The following is a 19,105-nucleotide window of genomic DNA, read 5'->3' as shown; positions in this document are numbered from 1 at the left end:
CAATGATTGTGAGCTACGAGTGGTCCATCAAGAATTATATCTGGTTTTGTACCACTTAAGGTAGATCTTGTTCGCCCAATTTTCACACATCCCCTTGGTATTATATAAAATAGAGTTTCAGTTAGCATTGGATCTTCTGTTAAATTGATCAGACAAGCATGTTTCTGTTCTTTATCTAGTTCTATTGCAAGCCCTTTTCGCTTAAGTAAATGTAGACCAGATTTTCTTAAATCGTCAGCCTCTTTCAAACGTTCCATCCATGATTTTTGTGCAAGCTGAAGTTCTTTTTCTCTTTCTGAAAGCTGTTCTCTTAGACTCTCAATTTCAGTTTCATTTATATTTGAAGTCTCAATTACAATTGTTCTTGGAGTTGCATTTGTACTAATAGAATGCCGCTTCTGGCGTTCGTATTCATAGTGCAACGATTTTAACCTTTCAACTTCAGATTTTAATTCTCTAATTACTTTATCGTGCTCAGATTCATTTACTTTCACTCTATTTACTATGCGGCGAGCTTGGCAAGCATATCTTAGAGTAGCCAGTGTTTCATCTACATGAATACTTGCAGGAGATATGGTTGCTAACATAACTGTTTTTGAATTACCTCCAAGATTTTCCTGAAAATAAATGTTATTAAAAGCTATGTTTGTATGTTTATTATAGAAATCCACTTTCCAAGAACTCAAAACGATTTACAGAATGAATAAAATCAAGATATTTTTCAAATTATGGGTGTATAAAATATTTTTTTTTATATAGTTATGACAGCCAAACGATTAAAAGTTTACGTCAAAGAATATAAAGAAATTGGGGCTTGTCAATTGGTACCTAAAGGAGTTGTCATTCGGTACCTAACTCTAAGAATGTATTGGTTGAATTTTTGTACAAGTATTGGAGCTCCAACCACTTAAAAATTTTAGTACTTAAAAATTTTAGGAAAAATATATTACATTTAAATTTCTAATTTCGCAGATTTTTAATTTTTTTAGCTCACATCTTATTAGTAAATATTTAATTAATATATTTTTCAGACTTTAAATCTCTTTTATTTGAAAAATTTAAGTTTTTTTTTAAAACATTTTTTATTTTCTATAACAAAATTTACAACTTCGTTTTTTCTATTTTAATTTCAACACACAAAAATTTATTGTCAAAAAAATTAAAAAAATACTTTTTTCGTTTGTTAAAAATAAAAAGATTTTGGTTTGTTAAATACGTTAAAAGTGTGTAAAAAAATACAAAATTTTATGAGTGTGTGCAAAAAGACAAGTCCTATTATCCTGATGTTTTCGCAAAAAAGTTTTGAAGTATTGTGAGAAAGGTAAGTGTTTCGGCGTCAATCCGATTTGGTTCAGTGTAAATGCACAAAAAGAATAAAACACAAAGAATTATTAGTTTTATAAAAGGAGAAGATTTGTCTTCCGTTATTTATATATTACCTTAAGCATGTATGCACAACAAGAAGTGCTCTTTAAGGTTTCTGTATGACGAAAAGTAAACAACTACTTATTTCTAAGTGTGGAGGCTAACAAAGTTTAAATACAGTTAGCGGTTTACTCGTTGAATTAATAATAGTTTTCCATCAAAGATGTAAACTAAAGTAGTAAATCATTAGGATTTACACTTAGAGGAAAAATACCGCAAATAATCGATTTGTACTTAAACATTGCCGGCCCCCTTGCAACACTTAAGGTGTTGTAACTAAATAAATGATGAGTCATGAAGGACTCTCGTGGACTGTTTTTTCCAAATTAAAATGAGCCATGATCAGACTCCAGTTTTTTCTACTTGGGTCATTATGGACCCGTTTGAGCCATGATGAGACTCTGGTTGAGCCATGATGAGACTCTGGTTGAGCCATTAAGAGACTCTTGTTGAGCCATGATGAGACTCCGGTTGAATCACTAAGGACTCTTGCTAAATTAAAAATAATTTAGGAAAAGGTTAGTAAAGTAAATTGATATATAGTAGTGATCATTTAGGAATTCAAAACAACAAGTCTGCCATACAAAGCGATCAATAGTAAAATTACTTAAAAATTCTTCTTTCCATCTTTTACGTTTCTATTAATACAGCGTTTGGGATAGACGTAAATCTCGAATTATCTATATTTAAATATTACCTCGTAAAAGGTTACAATAAGTGTTTGCACGTAGTGCCCTGTCGTAGACAAAATGAAAAAATAATGATTTACAAACATTTTAATTAGTAGCGGTTCTATTATAGATTGATAAACTAACTAGTTCCTACATCATTTGGGTTCATTACGATTCCATGTTGGAATGTAGCTATTTTTAGTTGGCCTATATCTTTCCTTCGTAGGAGATGAATTAATACTATTTACAGGACCGGTTAATATCCAACCAAATACGGTTTTTTGAGCCAATAATGATCCTAGTACTTTTTTCCTAATTCCGGGTAAAATAAGCTGGGGGTATACATCAGCTCCTAATAATAATTCCACGGGTCTGCTCCCGAAGGGATTCGAATCTGCCAAATGAAGATTTGGCAATTTGACGGCATTAACCGAAACCGAAGGCAGATTTCCCGAAATGTTTGGCAAAACAGATGCCGAAGTGTTTAATAAAAATGATGAATCAGTACTAGAACCTATCACCAAATTACAAGTCTTCATCGAAATGGCCGAAAATTCCTCATTTACGCCTGAAAACTTCGCTGTTTCGGAAATGGTTGGAAGCTTTAAACTTTTCCTCAACTTTTCAGAAATGATAGTGCATTCTGAAGCAGGGTCAATTAATGCTCTAACTTGATACCTACAGCCATTGTGTATCAAGTCGACTGTTGCTGTACCCAAAAGAACAGAATGATTCCTACGAGTATGGAATACTTGTCGTTCAGTCATGGTGCCTGTCGTAGTAGGTCTTCCAGCTGTTGTACCTGACAAAGTGGGCAGATGGTCATTAGGAGTTGGATTAGTGGGTCGTAGAACCACACTAGAATTGTCATCTAATGAAGTAGGAGGTACATTGCTAGTCAGTGTACCCAAAGGAGTAGAATAATTTTGACTAGTATGAAATACTTGTCGTTCAACTATAGTGCCTGACGTAGTCGGTCTTTCTACCAATGCAGTTGACGTGTTAGTAGGTCGTTGGTCATTAGGAGTGTGATTGTATGGTCGTAAAACCAAAGAAGAGTTGTCGTCTAATGACTCAGGAAGAGCATTTCTAGAGTTTTGCGAAGCTGAAGAATTCCGATGTAGTGAAGTATGGTGCCGCTTATTACAAATAGAACAACGATGTTCACTTAAACAATCATTAACTTCATGTGAGTTAGCTAGACAATTTATGCAGCAATGAAATTTTTTAACCGTTCTAAATCTCTCAGGAATAGACATTCTATCAAACTGACGGCAAAAACGAAGTAAATGACCCGGTTTTTTACATAAAACACAAGCATTCGTAGGACTTGTATTCAAAACATGTGTCTTTTCCTTGCGTTCAATGCCTTCCTTATCAGTATTGGAACTCTTAAGATCGCGTATGCAATCTAACGTTTGGATTCTTTCGGTCAAAAACATGTCCAAATCTTTCCATAAAGATAAGGCAGTTTTGTCCTTAACACTTTGTTCCCATAGAGTCACTGTCTGAGAGGGCAGTCTTTGTATGCAAATAAAAACGATAATTGGATCCCAATTTTGAGTGGGAATCTCATATATCGACATAGCAGTTAAAAATCCATTGATTCCGCGCTGTAACCTTTTCAAAGAGGAACTAGTCTCTTCTGTTATTGTCTCTAAACCAAACAAACACTTTAACTGATTATTAACTAGCATTCGAGGATTTTCGTATGTATCTTTTAAACTTTTCCACGCTATATCAAACCCAGCATTAGTCAACGGACATTTAGATACAATTTCTCTCGCTTCGTTATCTGTTCTTTTCACTAAATAACATAATCGTTCGATATTACTCAGCCGACTGTTATTAATATATAAAGCAGTGAAAAGATCCCTAAATGTAGGCCATGAGAGATAATCGCCGTTGAAGATGTCCGTATCACATGGCGGAAGAGGTAGATTATGACTAACATTATCAAAATTTGAATCATTGTTTGGATGATGGGAAACTTTAGGCTTAGTCTTTGCTTCCAATTCATCAATCTTAATTTTTATCGACTTTGAACATCGCGCATAAACATTAAGGGTACTCTGGAATTTACTTTCAGCCACTTGAATATCTTCTGGCTCAGCGTCTTCAGAAGATTCAAGATCGTCTAAACACTTATCGAAAGTAATTTTCACCTTTTCCCAACACATCTTCAATTCACTTTCCAAAACTTCGAAGTAGTACACGTGATGTTCTTCCTCGCGTATATTATTAAAGTTTGCCTCAAATTTTATAACGGCGTCTGAGGCACGAGTGAAACGTTCGAGGGCTGTCAAAGGCATTTTTCACAATTTTAAGATTGGATTTATTTTGGTAAAATACTATAAAAATAGGAAGCAGCTTTCAAAAATCACAAAAAATCGAAATTGTATTGTTACTTTCCAAACAAATTATTAAAAGTCAAATCGACCGACCGTAGGGTAACTAACAATAAATTAGTAAAAGGAGGAAGAAGAAGAATTTTATCTTTCACAACACAATTACTAATATTAAATTTGTGTGAACAAACCTTGCATTAAATGCAGTCACGAATTATTTTGATCACTATTTATTTCACTCAAAAGTTAACACCAAAATAATTTTCTTTAAATAGTGAAAAGTTAATTTTTTATTAATTTGCCGAAAAACAAATGCAATTTTTAATTATCAATTATGGCTGTTGTCCAATGTAAACAAACGCAGCCTTGATTATAAAAGTACCGATCACTATCTGTCAACAGGTACTGTATAAAATATAATCGCGCAAGGATGTATTAAATAGGTATTAAAATTAATTCACAATAAATTATTATAAATTATTAATTCCCTTTTTTTGACAATAGACACTTGTTGTTTTCTTTGCTTTTTTCTTTATAAAACACACACACGTATATACATACTATGTATTTATGTATGTTTATATACTTTTTTCCTTTTGACACAATCACTTTAATATCAATTTACTAACCTTATTTAAATTAAGGCTTAAAGAAATCTCCAACAAAAGGGCGCTTATTAATTCCTTGGCAAGGAGTCTTCCTTTCATACGTTGGAGTATGTCCTTCTTAGTGTTTTATCCTCGATTCGAAAAGAGCATGTAATTATTCGGTTCGAAGCGACCAATGTTTCGGCGTCAATCCGATTTGGTTCAGTGTAAATGCACAAAAAGAATAAAACACAAAGAATTATTAGTTTTATAAAAGGAGAAGATTTGTCTTCCTTTATTTATATATTACCTTAAGCATGTATGCACAACAAGAAGTGCTCTTTAAGGCTTCTATATGACGAAAAGTAAACAACTACTTATTTCTAAGTGTGGAGGCTAACAAAGTTTAATTACAGTTAGCGGTTTACTCGTTGAATTAATAATAGTTTTCCATCAAAGATGTAAACTAAAGTAGTAAATCATTAGGATTTACACTTAGAGGAAAAATACCGCAAATAATCGATTTGTACTTAAACAGTAAGTTCTCACAACTGTGTTGAATTTACGCGGAACTCGTCTGTGAAGAGAAGGAAATGTTATTGTTGTAAAACAATGTCATAGTCCAACTTCTTATTATTCTTTGGTTTTCGTTTTGATTATAGAAAAGAAAAAATATGAAAATAAATCTGTAACTTTTAAAAAGTTAGTCCGGTAAGTTTTCAAGATTTATGTGGTAATTGTTAAACTGAAAATAATCGATGCCTAATATAAGGTGTGTTTCAAAACAACGTTTAAATTTACTAATATATTAGTAACCACTTGCAGTAAAATACACATATCTATCAATATAATACTAAAAATATTTAAACTTCTTCACATTTTAATATTATTGCTACTAAAAATTGCAACATTACTTTGAAATTTCTAGCAGCTCATATTCACAGTATTCGTTTTCTGCGTTTGTACAACAATCGAAATATATTTTTTTGCTATTGTAACGCACACACGCCATCGTTGTGATGCTTATTTCTTCCTAGCTGCAGTATATTGTTTTGGTTCTGATACTGCCAGTAGCAAAATGAGCAACTGTCAGTTGCAATTTATTTATTTTTTAAACACTTAAGGATACTACTTTTTGAAGGTATTTTGTATGCAATGTATACAGTGTAAAAACCTGTTAGTAAACAGTATATGTATATATATTACACCGACTCACAAAAAATGGTGCTTAAGTTACACCCCTCAAAATATTCGTTGTTATGTAATATGATGTTACCCAAAATATTTTGGGGTTAGTGTTGTCCGATGGTCGATGGTCGTTCGCTAGCTGGACCAATTACAAAAAAGTTCCTTTTTAGTTATTTTTTAAAATATTACAGTTTTTTCTTAAACAAAATATACAATATGTGGTATCATTTTAAAGCTTTTTGTGCATAAATTTTATTTATATTAATGGAAAATCTAACAATTTTAATTTTTTTGGAATATGACAATTATTTATTCATTGAACGCGGCTTTAAACCCCCTTTCAAACGATACCCCATATTATATATACTGTTTTCAAACAAAACTAACATTTTAAAGATATAATTCAAAAATACCTTTTTTTTAATTTGGCCCAGCTCACGAACGGCCATCGCTAGAGTTAAAATATTTTGGGAATCATCATAAAACAAAGCAAGGTACATTTTGAGTGGGGTAACAAAATCACGTTTTTGCTTTCCATACAAAGTGAGTCGGTCTAATGTATATGGTTTTACTTGAGTAATATATTGTATTACAATTAGATTGTCTGTTTGAATTTTATATATAATTCCTAATTGGAACATAGTTAGATCTATACTTGGGGAGTGTTATTGGCTATATTATTTCTCAAAGAGTGGAATAGAAGGGGACAAAAAGGGCAAAATTAGTTTTTTTGTGTGAAAATACTGATTATTGTCTATATTTAAGCAAAAATATTTTCGATGCAGCTTTTTAGAGTGTCAGAAATATGCGTTAGTAAAGTGCCGTTGCGGAAATTGACAAAAAATAGGGCAAAGAGGCAAAAATGTGCAAAATGAATACTTTAATGCTTTAAGACAGATTTTTTCTGTTCTAAAGCCAAAATATTATAGCCTATACTTGGCTATATTCAATTAAGTGTCTATAATAGGTATTACCCAGCAAAATCTTTGCTTACAATGACTACCATTAAGTACTTCATTAATGACTTACTTTGTAGGCAAAGTCTAAAATAAATCAAAATAAAGAAACAAACAAAAATAAAACAGTTCATTTTCTAATTTTTTCCTTTTTTGTGCACACGATATCAAATGTCTATTTTTAGACAAACAGAAAATAAAATAGTATTTGTGTGTGAAAACTATTATTTGACGCACAATAAAACAACAAAGCAGTGGTGTAGTAAGAGTAGCATTCAACCGGTAGACTTTTTATTTTTATTTTTTCATAAATATTCTATAAATAACTCTACTAAAAAACAACTTATTTCCAACCAAATAATATTGACTTACTTTTGGAATATCTCAAACAAAAATAAGTACTTTTTCTAGTAGAATTGTAAGCACTTTACTCGATGAGTTCTGGTGATTTTTCTAGTGAATTTGTAAGCAAATATTTTGCTGGGTAGTAAAGTAACGATGCGAATATTAGTCCAGAAGGGGGCAAAAAAGGCCGACTTGAATACATCGGTGCTTTAAGACTGCTTTTTTCTTTTCTAAAGCCAAAATATTTTAGGCTATGAGTTCTATAATCTCAAAAATTGGAAAACGGAGAAAAGGAAATTTAAACTAAACGGGAATATGTTTTTCAAAAATGGTTTTGCAAAACATCATTAAAGAGGGAAAGGGGGGTCAAGGGGAGATTTTCCTCATTTTTATATTCGGTTTGGAGGTGTGGATCCGCGGATCCGCGCATGCCTTCAATCAAGGCATATAAAACATATCACATTTTACAAATCATTTTACAAAAACACTATAATTTCCTAAAAACAATTTGTTTATCAACAATTAAGAGTTCTATATTCGCCTTAGCCGAATCTTAAATAATACCCTTCACCATGTGTTTAAAATAAGTTTAATTTTATAACATTTCAATTTATTTTATATTTTTCTTCTCTAGCGTTACTTTAGAAATAACATATCAAACAAAACACAAAAAAACAAAATACACAAAACTATGCAACCAACAGCGTTGCCAATTTAGTGCTTTTGGCGCTAGATTTAGCGCCTTTTAACAATCCAAAAGTCGCATTTTTCCTCTTAGCGCTTTTTTGGAAAAAGGCGCTAAATTAGCGATTTTTTCAAGAAATGAAAAAACTTTTTAATAACATAAAATTATTCTAGTTTAACAATAAAGATAGAACAGAATAATTTTAGACAGTACTCTACTGCACAAATTTATTAAAGTTCCTTTTTCTAAACTTTTAGTTAGGTTAACTTGAACTTAAAATTAAAAGTGCATTTCGTGAAAACTATTTTAATGTGAATAATACAAAAATAATTTTGACCGCACAAAGTTTGATTCACAAAAATTTTGCATTATTTTTTGATAACTTCACTGTGAAGGAAACAATTCCTTGATAATTACTTCAGTTTTTTCACAAAGTTTTGGCTCTTGGTATTTTTGGAAATGAAGAGTTTAATTAAAATTTATTATGGGGAATTTCAAAAAATCTCTTTGACTAGTTATTGAGATCTTGATCGATGATAGCAATTAGTCATTGAATAAAAAAATCGAACATATTTTTTAAATTTCGTTCCCGAATCAAAATTCCAATTAAGGAGTAATTTTTTTAATAAACAAATTTTAGCTAAATACCCATTGGTTTTTTTTCTTTGCATACACCCAACCACACATACGTTTCTTCAATAAGTGTATGTTTGTTGTTGGTTTTTTCGATGAAATTTTTTAGAGGTTGTCTTTTGGAAAATGTGATAAATTTCAACTGGCAGTTGCTCATTTTGCTGCTGGCAGTAGTAGACACAATTTATTGCGCAATTTTTCCATGGCAATAGTAGTTCGACCGTTCTGTGTGTGCGCTGCTAAAACAGAAAAATATATTTTGATTGTTTTAAAATATTTTGCGCCTGCTAACAAAAATTGCAAACAGAACAAATATTTCTAGTAGTAAAGTGATGGAAAAATTTTAAAGTTTTATATTTATTGCATAGTCGTACAAAAGAAATCTTGTGCTATTGCTGCATAGTTACTTATACGAAAACTTTCGTACATTGTACAAAATTCTTCGTGGTTTCGCAGTGTGATTCTGAAGAGAATTTGAGTATAATATGGAAGTTTGAGGAGTGATTTGGGTACCACTATATATTGGTACCCCAAAGGTAGTTAATTAATATCTCATATTAGTTTCTGCCAAATAATCTAAGTATTTCCTCAAAGTGGCAAAACATTTTCTGGGGGGGATTTATAAGTATAAAAATTTGGTAGTCTCAGGGGTCCTTAATAATTCCACAATATTGGCATATTCCAAATAATTTTAGGATCCCAGAAAAGTGGTTTAAAAGTTCTGGAGAGGATTTGTGGACATTAGGAATCAAGCTCCTTTATAGTGAGATACTTTCTTTGTTTGGTTTTTAATTGATTTCCTCCGACGTCTGCCTCCAATTCCATTCATGTAAAAGTAACAGCACGTCCTACGCCAAAACTCTAGAAATTAATTTTGTGCTTTTCATGGCACAAAGTCCAACAAAAAACTGAATTTTCAGCAAAAAAATGCTTTATACCCAACATTAGATTTTTCAAAAACTGGTTTAACACCAAAAATACACCTGCTTTAGAGTGGTCAGCAGTGCTAACTAGATGTAAAGTCCATGGAAAGTCTTTAGGGGATACAACCCAATCGAGTTTACTTGGGAAATCAACGTACGAAAGCCTTAATTTACGAAAAAAATGGAATTTCACAGGAATCATCAAATATTGATCAAAATATAATAAAAACATTAGTAAAAAGTGTGAATTCTGGAATATTTAATCTTCTAAAATATAAGGGAGGCCGAATTACCAAATAATTTTTTAAAATTGTGTTTAATTTTTAAAAAATAATGAAGTGTTTTTATAATTTAGAAACACAGGCAAACTTGTTATTTGAAAAATATTAGAAATTTCGAAAGAAATGGAGACAAATTGCACATCGATGAAAAGCACGTTCAAAGATGATCATGTTTCCAAAATAATTTATAAAATTTATTAAACATTTTTATGAAATATATTATAATAAAAAGTGTTCTTATAATTCTGAAACACACCTTATACGAAAACTTTCGTACATTGTACAAAATTCTTCGTGGTTTGGCAGTGTGATTCTGAAGAGAATTTGAGTATAATATGGAAGTTTGAGGAGTGATTTGGGTACCCCAAAGGTAGTTAATTAATATCTCATATTAGTTTCTGCCAAATAATCTAAGTATTCCCTCAAAGTGGCAAAACATTTTCTGGGGGGGATTTATAAGTATAAAAATTTGGTAGTCTCAGGGGTCCTTAATAATTCCACAATATTGGCTTATTCCAAATAATTTTAGGATCCCAGAAAAGTGGTTTAAAAGTTCTGGAGAGGATTTGTGGACATTAGGAATCAAGCTCCTTTATAGTGAGATACTTCCTTTGTTTGGTTTTTAATTGATTTCTGAAATTTTTGTTTTTCCATTTCTGAAATTATTTCAAATATTAAAAAAAAACTGTTGCGGATCACTCCAGACGCCACGTCAAAAACACTTCTGGACGAAAACACACATTTTACAACAACAAAATACATAGATTCAATTCGGATTTTCATCTTCTTGAAATATACATTTAAGTCACTTCTGAATGGTAGTTAGAGAAGTTTTGCAAAAACAAATAATCATAACTAATCGAATTTTATCATCTAGAAGTATAAGTTTTAGTGACTTCAGAATGTTAGTTAGGAGAGGACACACATTTTACAATAATAAAATACATTGTTCTCGAATTTTTATATTTTTATGGATGATAGTTAGAAGAGTACAAAAACATAAATACCTAATTTCCCAGCAGAATTTTTTCACATATATACATCTGCCATCTGAGACCAAAGACAATGTAGATGCGACTAATCCAAAACCTGTATTCAGTTCCAACTTACGTTTACACAGCGATGGCCTAGGATATGATAGGAATAATACTGATCTGAATCGGATGCTACTTATATGATCTTCATTAATTTTTCCTATTGACATATTAGTATACAATAGGATGCGTTTTAATTTGTTATAACCTACGGACTGCTGGTTGGGCAAAAAACCAACAAAATAAATAGAGCAGAAATTTATTAAATAAGTATCATTAATGAATTATCTTCAAGTAAAGTAAGTAATTTTCAGTTCAATAAATTTTAAATTCAAACCTAAATATTAATATTGAATATTTATTATTTTGTTATTCATTGTAAATAATTTTAAAAATAATCCATGATTTAATAGTTTCACGTATTTATAGACGGTTTAATTCCATATTATTATTAAAGTATCAGGCACATATTCGGGAAAGGTAATGCTATTTATTAATCCAAAACAATAAATAAAGGAAAAGTAATAATTTTAATGTTTCTAGAAAATATTTTAAATAAAATGGATCTGACTAAACATAAAATTACATTACAGGTAATTTTATTAAATACACATGTATATTAAATATTAAATACAATTATTTTTTTTATTTCATTTCGTTTAAAGATAATTTTATTCTAAAACACAACTCTAAATATTCATAAAATTTATCAGAAACTTTACAAATGGATTTCAAAATAACGTATGGAGAATAAAATATGTACACTAGGGTGGCCCCGTTTGTATGGAGGAAAAATAAGGTGTCGATGTTCCCAACTAAAATTAAAGTTTAATTGATTATAAGATAGCGTTTCTCAAAATTTTCGTCCTGGGTCACTATTTGGCGAGCTGGATCAAAGAACAAAAAGGCCCTTTTTTGAGGTTTTTATGATTTTTTTCATATTTCTTCCAAAGGAAAGATTTAAAATTTTGGTATCATAAGAAAGGTCATTGAAAGACGCTTTCAAATACATATTTTCGAATTTACGTAAAATTTTCAGATTTTTAACATTTTAACATAGAGGAATTTAAAATAATTCGTTGAAATTAATACACAATAAAACTCAATAAAATCTACCGAAGCGGTTTTTCCGTTTTTCAAAATTCAATCTAGATCAAACTTTATTTAAATTTATCGAAGCCTATGTACGCTACCAAAACATTTCGAAATAATGTAAACAATAACATAGAAACCGTTATTTACAAAGCAAGCATAAAAATTAGGTAGATGTTTAGGATAAATTGTGTTAATATTTAAGTTAAACTGAAAATTTTGATTGATAACAGAATGAAACCATAAAGTGTTATACAACCTTGTAAAGCTAATGAACTTACGCGTATGCTGATGTACATATTAAGTACGTTGGATAAATATAGCTAGCAGAAAAGTTGGGACAAAATTAAGTTTAAAATATTAAAATAAAATACAAAATATAACGAATTTCGAAAGAGAGAAAAAATCATTTCGGTGCAATTGTATGAGGTGTATAATATAATAATTTCAAATAATTACATTATTTGCCAGAAATGTGAAAAAAATCATAAAAACCTTAAAAAAGGACCTTTTTATCCTTTGATCCAGCTCGCCAAGTATTGACATCAGGACAAAAATTTTGAGAAATGGTATCTTCGAATGAACTAAATTTTCATTTTCGGTGGGAACATCAGCAACTTCCATTTTGGGGCCACTCTAATGTACACTAGTTCACTTGTAGTTACAAAAAGTCACGGACACTTATTAAAAAACCTAATAAAACCGAAAAAAATGTCATCGAAATGAATTTTGCGTATTCAAATTATGCGAAAGCCACATTAGAGAGCTTAAAAAATTTAAAAATTCAATTTGTGCCAATGGAAAAAAACCCCCCAAATTTTCCACAATTGTGACCTATTGAAACTTTTTGGGCTAAAAAGAAGTATTGCTAATTCCTAATATAAAAATAGGCGTCATGAAATAACTCCCCACGATTGGGTCTTTTTTCATTTTTAAATTGGGGAATTATTTCATAATGAAATAATTCCCCAATTTAAAAATGAAAAAAGACCCAATGAAATGAAATAACTTCCTAAATTAAAATGAAATAACACCCCATTTTTGGGGATTTATTTCATATGAAACAAATCCCTAATTTTAAAATTAAATAAGTTCCCATTTAAAAATAACAAATTATGGAACAAGTCGGTTTTAGTGACATTTCTAAAAAAGTAAATCGCTCATACTTTCGAGTGGGCTTCAAAGTTTAATACATTTCAGTTTAATCGCTTAATAAAGATTCGCTTAATAGCCGGCCTGCGGCCGGGCGCACGGACTTTCTACTCTATGGTATGTCCAACAACGGCTTCGCTTAATAAATATTTCCTAAATAGTCGGCGATCTACCAAAGAAATATAGGATTAATAAAAAAGTATTCAAGAATAAAAATATAATGATGTCATACTTAACAAACTACATCTTAATCACATCTAAAAATGCGATTAAATATTTTCTTCTTTTATAAACCAAATATTTCCTTACAAATGAAAACAAAGTTAAAAGTGAGGAAAGAGATGTAGAAAAGTCATTACAAATAACACTATGCGACAAAAATAAATACCTGGAACGTGATACTATTTTTCTGAAAGGTGGATCCGAGTAGAACAAGAATATGTTTTTGAAATTTGCCAAACACCTCCAAAATCCTGGGTAACGGGTAATAAACGGGTTTTCGTACCTTTAAACACTTAAACCGATTTTAAGTTCCTCCACGGATTTAGAAAACAGAAGCTGAGGCCTTTATGATGTTTAAGTAACCTGGAGAGATATGTGTGAATTTCATCAGCAAACATATTTTTCCAAGTTTGGAGATGTTTTTTGAAAATATTTTATATAGCAACCGTACTATTTGTATATGTAATAGAAAACTATATCTCTTCATAAGTAAAACGCAACTGTGTTTTTAAAAAACCATTAGCAATTGCCAAAGTTATTGATATTTTTCTTAATACAAAATTATTCAAAAAATCATTTTCTGAAGGATGCTTTATATGGGGGATAGGGTTAAATATGGACCGATCCTCGTAAAATTTGATGGAAGGATTTATGTTTATATAAAAGTTATTTAATCTGAATTTCATCATGATATTAATGTACATTTATAAATAGAACCGTACTATATATAATACTTTCAAAAACATCTCCAAACTTGGATAACGATGCAAAACTAAAATCAAATATATGATATCTGATGAAATTCTCACATATCTCTCCAGTCAGCAGCATTTATAAGTCAGCAACTTATAGGTACGAAAAACTGTTTTTTACCAGTAACTCAAGATTTTGGAGGTGTCTGGAAAATTTCAAAAACATATTCTTGTTCTACTCGGATCCACCATCCAGAAAATAGTATCACTTCGCAGGTATTTCAATTTTCGCTTATTTTGTCTCAATGTGTAATATATAAGAAGTACATCAAGGTTTGGTGAAAAAGCAGTAAAATATACATAAGCGTGTCATTAAGAGAATGTGTTTTATTTTTGACATCCAAATATCGGATTTTTACTGCTTCTAAAAATAAGGTTAGATGTAGTTCAAAGTTGCCAAAAATGAACAACATCCCTCCAATAACACGTTAATGTAAAATTCATAGGTTTTTCACCCGAATTTGAAGCAATTCGGGTTACTAGTTGTGATGAAAATACTACATCTTTTTCTTTTTTTGCTGGGATATAATGCAAAATTTAGGTTAACTTAGAATTTTGAGTATTACTGAAAGGGCTGCAAGTCGCCGCAGCCAAATTAAACATAATCGTAAACTGTATTCCAGAAAAAAATAATTGATGTCATACTTTACAAACGACATCCTAATCACATCTAAAAATGAGATTACATATTTTTCGCTTTTATAAACCAAATATATCCTTACAAATGAAAACACAGTTAGAAGTGAGGAAAGAAATGAAAAGTCACTACAAGTAACACATTCAAAGTACTTAAAATTTTGGTGTAAAACCAATGCAATTTACATAAGCGTGCCATTGAAAGAATATGAGTTATTTTTTTGACATTCAAATATTAAACAACATCCCTCCAATGACAAGCTAATGGAAAATTCATAGGTTTTTCATCAAAATTGGAAGTACTTCAAGTATGTTATTTCCCAGCGAAAAATAATTGATGTCATACTTTACAAACTACATCTTAATCACATCTTAAAATGCGATTACATATTTTTCACTTTTATAAACCAAATATTTCCTTACAAATGAAAACCCACTTAAAAGTGAGGAAAGAGATGTGGAAAAGTCATTACAAATAACATATTTGAAGTACAACAAGATTTGATGAAAGAGTAGTGAAATTTACATAAGCGTGTCATTGATGAGAATGTGTTTTATTTTTGACATCCAAATATCGGATTTTTACTGCTTCTAAAAATAACTAATAAATAACTACATCTAGTTCAAAGTTTCCAAAAATGAACAACATCCCTCCAAAGACACGCTAATGTAAAATTCATAGGTTTTACACCTGAATTTGAAGCACTTCGGGTTACTAGTTGTGATGAAAATACTACACACTTTTTTTGCTAGGTTGTGGTGAAAATTCTACTTCTTTATTCTCACTTTTCTTGCTGGTGTTAGGGGTAACCCTGTCAACCACTTTACAATCTGGCATTCTTATTTACTACTGTCACATTTGAATTCTACTTATGTATATAATTGCTTTTAACCGTCCATCTCAACTACGCGTCTTTTTCATAGATTTGTAATATTCTTTAATAAATAGATTTTAAGTTTAATATTAAAAGTTGTCTTTTATTTACACAAGCATAAAAAGTACAACAAAAGTGGCGACGAGTGAAAATCGGAAATTAATGACTTAATTTTTCGAGAAAACATCTATTAATCCAAATTTGTTGCTGGAAAGTAAATAAATAATGTCCGACGACAAAATTGTTCAACTTATGGCGCAGCAGACGCAGATGATGGATTTTCTAGCAAAACTGCTCCAAGGACAAGAATCAACAACATGTTTGTCAGCAGACCAACAAGCAAGCACCAGCAGGGCAGCATTAATGGAGTCCCTCACACACTTTATGACAGATTTTGTCTATGAGCCTGAAAGCGGTTTAGTTTTCCAGGCATGGTATAATCGTTTTATACACGTCTTCGAAAGAGAATCTAGCGTTTTTGATGGACAAGGTTGCACTTCTCTGGAGAAAAATGTCCGACCGTGTACACGAATGTTTTAAAAACTACGTGTTACCAAAAAAGCCTTCTGAGATGACTCTCAAGGAGACAGTGGAAAAACTCAAAAAACTCTTCGGTAAAGTAGACACAGAGGTTAGCCAGCGCCATAAATGTTTACAACTTGCAAAAGGTGATAATGAGGATTTACGCCAGTAAAGTAAATTGGGCGAAATGAAAATTGACCAATTCAAATGTCTTATTTTCGTCTCGGGTCTCAAGTTGGGCAAAGATAACGACATTCGCATACATTTACTCAAAGTACTAGGTGACTCAAAGGATTCCATGAATCTAGATCAACTTGTGGACGAAACACAGAGAATTCTCGATCTCAAAACCGACAACACTATGATTGAACATCAAACAAAAAGTGTATGTGCTATTGGTAAGTCCATGAAAAAGCCCCAGCTTACTACTAAGGTACCGAAACTACCATGTTGGCTATGTGGAGACCTATATTATGTCAAGTTCTGTCCATTTAGAGCGGGGTTTTGAGATGGTAATCAAATGCCAAATAATAATCAGATTAGTTAATCTAAAAATAAATTTAATCTTATGTTAATCCCCTTTGATGTTTTTGAGTACAAGATTAAACTTCGCAGTGTTGCCACACAAAATAACAGAAAACTTCACTGTTTGTTATTAAAACAATGCATATTTTATAAAAAAGAAGAAGGCAATTGTAAATTTAATTTAAAACCAAAATTTAAATTAAAACCAAAAAAAATGTATTTTGAAGTGTCCATAATTTATACTAATCAATAAATAGAACATTTTAATGTTTATATTTATAAAAATTTTATTAATTTTTTTGCATCAGCTGTTTACACTTTTGCATTTCGTGGTTAAGATTAAACCACCTCCATTGGGCGCTTAAACTTGAAAACAAAATTAACTAATTGAGTACTCAAAAACATATTTCGAGGATTAATTATAATTTAATCGCTAATCTTTCACCTAAAGATTGGCCCTTAACAAGCTCAAGTGTTCTACTTGTCATCAAATGGGACATAAAGACAATTATTGTGCCAGTGTTAAAAATGGTTATACATCCAAAACAAATTACACTGACAATAACAACGGCAACATCAAAACTAAAACGCCAAAGAAGTTCAACACTTCAAAGTCAAGCTACCGCACCAACGCCGTATATTCTACAAAACGGTTACAGTTCCAAGAACTACGTAAATACATTGAATTGGGGATTAATAATCAACCCGTTCGATTACAGATTGATACTGCATCTGACATATCAATAATATCAACAACAACTTGGGAAACTATTGGTAAGCCTGAGGCATTCACTACCAATGACAGCGCCAACGACGTCAACACTAACAAAATCAATCTTCTCGCCAAATTCAACTGCTTTGTTTCTCACGGTGATGCTACAATGGACCTTCAATGCTACATTACTGACATCGAAGAATTGAATATTATGGGCATAGATTGGATCGAATCATTTAAGCTTTGGGATCAACCAATATCAGCTTGGTGTCGTCAGATTAAATTTGAAAACGATATTTCTGAAATCAAGGTAAAATAGCCTGCCGTATTTGATAATTCGTCATTAGGACTATGTACTACCAAAGTCCATATACAACTACTACCGAACTGTAAGGAAGTATTTATACCCAAACGTCCTGTTCCCTATGCTGTCAGGACGGAAATCGAAACTGAGCTTCAAAGACTTGAAGATGCAGGTATAATTACTCCCGTAGATACATCTAAATGGGCTGCACCAATCGTTGTTAGCCGAAGAAATGGTAAGACAAGAATTTGTGGAGACTACTCCACCGGTCTCAACAATATGATAGAGCCAAACCAATATCATTTGCCAACGCCTGAGGAAATATTATCACACTGTCACGACAGTACCGTGTTTACACACTTAGACTTGTCAGACGCCTATCTGCAAATTGAAGTCGATGACGAAAGTAAGGACTTGCTTACTGTTAACACCCACAAGGGTTTATACAAATTCAACCGGATCACACCAGGTATAAAATCCGCCCCAGGAGCATTCCAACGTATAATGAACCAGCTCTGTGCTGGCATTAATGGTGCAAAAGCTTATATAGATGATATAATGTTATCAAGTAAGTCTATTTCTGAACATAAAATCAATCTTGATAAATTAATGCAGCGCATTCAAGAATTCGGATTTCATCTTAAATTTGAAAAGTGCCAATTTTTCAAACCACAAATAACAAATTATTGATAGTCATGGTATACGACCAGATCCTGACAAGATCAAGTCAATTCAGAACCTCAAGATTCCGGAAAATATAACTGAAGTACGATCCTTGCTAGATTCTATAAACCATTACGGTAAATGCGTTTCGAACATGAGAAATTTACGCAAGCCCCTTGATGATTTACTCAAAAAGGAACAGCCATTCCAATGGACAACACAGTGTCAAAGATCTCTAGATGAATTTAAAAGCATTCTGACATCAGAATTACTTCTAATGCCTTACAACCTAAACTTGCCAATACATGTCGCAGCTGATGCATCCTCCCATGGTATCGGGGCAGTCATATACCACACTTTTCCCAATAATAGCATCAAAGCCGTATATCATGTAACCCGTTCGTTAACAGCAGCCGAAAAGAACTACAGCCAAATAGAAAAGGAAGGATTAGCGCTTATATTTGCTGTTCAACGTTTTCACAAAATGCTTTTTGGAAGGAAGTTTACACTTCACACAGACCACAAACCGTTATTGACAATTTTTGGTTCCAAGAAGGGTATTCCCGTTTAT

At 31.5% G+C, this 19,105-nt stretch overlaps 1 protein-coding gene across 1 annotated transcript in view; it reads right to left on the bottom strand.

Moving 5' to 3' along the window:
* The window catches only part of LOC119600789 (kinesin-like protein KIF14), a 211,439-nt gene that overhangs the window by 112,760 nt on the left and 79,574 nt on the right, over nt 1-19,105 (bottom strand). Inside the window, exon 2 of the mRNA XM_037951337.1 lies at nt 1-617. Within this exon, the coding sequence (XP_037807265.1) occupies nt 1-617 (617 nt within the window). The remainder of the gene's footprint in view (nt 618-19,105) is intronic.

Source organism: Lucilia sericata, unplaced genomic scaffold (genome assembly GCF_015586225.1).
Source record: "Lucilia sericata isolate MDLA Ls3-8-SP2 unplaced genomic scaffold, ASM1558622v1 Contig000121F_arrow, whole genome shotgun sequence".
In the NCBI taxonomy this organism is placed as follows: Eukaryota; Metazoa; Arthropoda; class Insecta; order Diptera; family Calliphoridae; genus Lucilia; species Lucilia sericata.
The sequence above is the reverse complement of the archived record's forward strand: the minus strand, read 5'-3'. Positions and strand labels throughout refer to the sequence as shown.